Source organism: Mizuhopecten yessoensis, unplaced genomic scaffold, assembly GCF_002113885.1.
Source record: "Mizuhopecten yessoensis strain PY_sf001 unplaced genomic scaffold, ASM211388v2 scaffold739, whole genome shotgun sequence".
Lineage (NCBI taxonomy): Eukaryota > Metazoa > Mollusca > Bivalvia > Pectinida > Pectinidae > Mizuhopecten > Mizuhopecten yessoensis.
In genome coordinates, this window is record NW_018403697.1 from 970,787 (window position 1) to 973,605 (window position 2,819).

A 2,819-nucleotide genomic window follows, 5' to 3' on the forward strand; every position below is an offset into this window, starting at 1 on the left:
TGTTCTGTGTGTAAAATGTCAATAGCAGTGTTCTGTGTGTAAAATATCAATAACAGTGTTCTGTGTGTAAAATATCAATAACAGTGTTCTGTGTGTAAAATATCAATAACAGCGTTATGTGTGTAAAATGTCAATAACGATGTTCTGTGTGTAAAATGTCAATAACGTTGTTCTGTGTGTAAAATGTCAATCACATTGTTCTGAGTGTAAAATGTCAATAACAGTGTTCTGTGTGTAAAATATCAATAGTGGTGTTCTGAGTGAAAAAATGTCAAAAACCCCCCCCCCCCCGAAACAAAGGGAAAATAAATGTGGAAAAACAGAATTTCAGTTTAGGCCTGTGGACAACTGCATCAGCAGCTGCCTGTTCTGTATGTGGCCAGTCAGTTTCTCCAGCTGTGTAAGACCTGTCCAAGTATATATCATGTAATTTGAGTTGATATCTCTGAACAGATGGCCCAGGGGTAACACATGCACTCATGAGGAAAACTTCATTTGCCTCTGCCAAATTAAATGTCCACTCAACTCATGTTTGATGCAGCAGAGAACTGATTTCAAAAAAAATCTCACAAACATGCAATATAACAAAATTTATGGCACACAACGGCTGACAGTCTTTCCTGGATGGATGGTTTGGGTAATTGAACTTAAAAAAGACACCCTTTGAAGTTTTGAATGTTTTCACACATGCTAGATTATGTGACGTGATGTCTGGGAATGCAACAGTAGTAAACTTAAGTTGGCTTGATCATTGTCAATTTACACATCACACAAAATGAAGGAATGACTATGTATTTGGTAAAGGCCTGTAGCTTATTAGACTTCTGTTAACTCCTTTTTTATTGTTGATTTCCAATTGATCTCTCTCCTCTGGTAAACTCCTGTGTTGATGTACCTCCTCTGATCGACTCCTGTGTTGATCTCCCTCCTCTGGTAAACTCCTGTGTTGATCTCCCTCCTCTGGTTAAATCCTATGTTGATCTCCCACCTCTGGTAAACTCCTGTGTTGATATCCCTCCTCTGGTAAACTCCTGTGTTGATCTCCCTCCGCTGGTAAACTCCTGTGTTGATTTCCCTCCTCTCGTAAGCTCCTGTGTTGATTTCCTTCCTGTGGTAAACTCCTGTGTTGATCGCCCTCCTGTGGTAAACTCCTGGGTTGATCCCCCTCTGCTGGTAAACTCCTGAGTTGATCTCTGTCCTCTGGGAAACTCCTGTGTTGATCTCCGTCCTCTGGTAAACTCCGGTGTTGATTTCCCTCCTCTCGTAAGCTCCTGTGTTGATGTACCTCCTCTGATCGACTCCTGTGTTGATCTCCCTCCTGTGGTAAACTCCTGTGTTGATCCCCCTCTGCTGGTAAACTCCTGTGTTGATCTCTGTCCTCTGGTAAACTCCTGTGTTGATTTCCCTCCTCTGGTAAACTCCTGTGTTGATTTCCTTCCTGTGGTAAACTCCTGTGTTGATCTCCCTCCTATGGTAAACTCCTGTGTTGATCTCCCTCCTGTGGTAAACTCCTGTGTTGATATCCCTCCTCTGGTTAACTCCTGTGTTGATCTCCCTCCTCTGGTAAACACCTGTGTTGATATCCCTCCTGTGGTAAACTCCTGTGTTGATCTCCCTCCTGTGGTAAACTCCTGTGTTGATCTCCCTCTGCTGGTAAACTCCTGTGTTGATCTCCCTCCTGTGGTAAACTCCTGTGTTGATCTCCCTCCTGTGGTAAACTCCTGTGTTGATGTCCCTCCTGTGGTAAACTCCTGTGTTGATCTCCCTCTGCTGATAAACTCCTGTGTTGATCTCTGTCCTCTGGTAAACTCCTGTGTTGATTTCCCTCCTCTGGTAAACTCCTGTGTTGATTTCCCTCATCTGGTAAACACCTGTGTTGATCTCTCTCCTCTGGTAAACTCCTGTGTTGATATCCTTCCTCTGGTAAATTTCTGTGTTGATTTCCCTCCTGTGGTAAACTCCTGTGTTGATTTCCCTCCTCTGGTAAACTCCTGTGTTGATTTCCCTCCTCTGGTAAACTCCTGTGTTGATCTCACTCCTCTGATACATTTCTGAGTATATATATAGATCTACTTTCCCTGGTAAACTCCTGTGTTGATCTCCCTCCTCTGGTAAACTCCTGTGTTGATGTCCCTCCTGTGGTAAACTCCTGTGTTGATCTCCGTCCTCTGGTAAACACCTGTGTTGATCTCCCTCCTCTGGTTAATTCCTGTGTTGATATCCCTCCTCTGGTTAATTCCTGTGTTGATGTCCCTCCTGTGGTAAACTCCTGTGTTGATCTCTCTCCTCTGGTTAATTCCTGTGTTGATCTCCCTCCTCTGGTTAATTCCTGTGTTGATCTCCCTCCTCTGGTTAATTCCTGTGTTGATGTCCCTCCTGTGGTAAACTCCTGTGTTGATCTCTCTCCTCTGGTTAATTCCTGTGTTGATCTCCCTCCTCTGGTTAATTCCTGTGTTGATCTCCCTCCTCTGGTTAATTCCTGTGTTGATGTCCCTCCTGTGGTAAACTCCTGTGTTGATCTCTCTCCTCTGGTTAATTCCTGTGTTGATCTCCCTCCTCTGGTTAATTCCTGTGTTGATCTCCCTCCTCTGGTTAATTCCTGTGTTGATGTCCCTCCTGTGGTAAACTCCTGTGTTGATCTCTCTCCTCTGGTTAATTCCTGTGTTGATCTCCCTCCTCTGGTTAATTCCTGTGTTGATCTCCCTCCTCTGGTTAATTCCTGTGTTGATGTCCCTCCTGTGGTAAACTCCTGTGTTGATCTCTCTCCTCTGGTTAATTCCTGTGTTGATCTCCCTCCTCTGGTTAATTCCTGTGTTGAT

General features: G+C 44.1%; 2 protein-coding genes across 2 annotated transcripts in view; both read right to left on the reverse strand.

Annotated features, from left to right (window-relative positions):
* Positions 1–816: 816 nt before the first annotated feature.
* LOC110452254 (uncharacterized PPE family protein PPE21-like) lies at positions 817–2,049 on the reverse strand. The gene has a single exon (XM_021500659.1). It carries the CDS (start codon positions 2,047–2,049, stop codon positions 817–819), a length of 1,233 nt encoding a protein of 410 aa, XP_021356334.1.
* A 20-nt stretch (positions 2,050–2,069) lies between these two features.
* The window catches only part of LOC110452260 (uncharacterized PPE family protein PPE12-like), a 9,657-nt gene continuing 8,907 nt past the window's right edge, over positions 2,070–2,819 (reverse strand). Inside the window, exon 2 of the mRNA XM_021500666.1 lies at positions 2,070–2,809. Coding sequence (XP_021356341.1) covers positions 2,070–2,809 — 740 coding nt within the window. The remainder of the gene's footprint in view (positions 2,810–2,819) is intronic.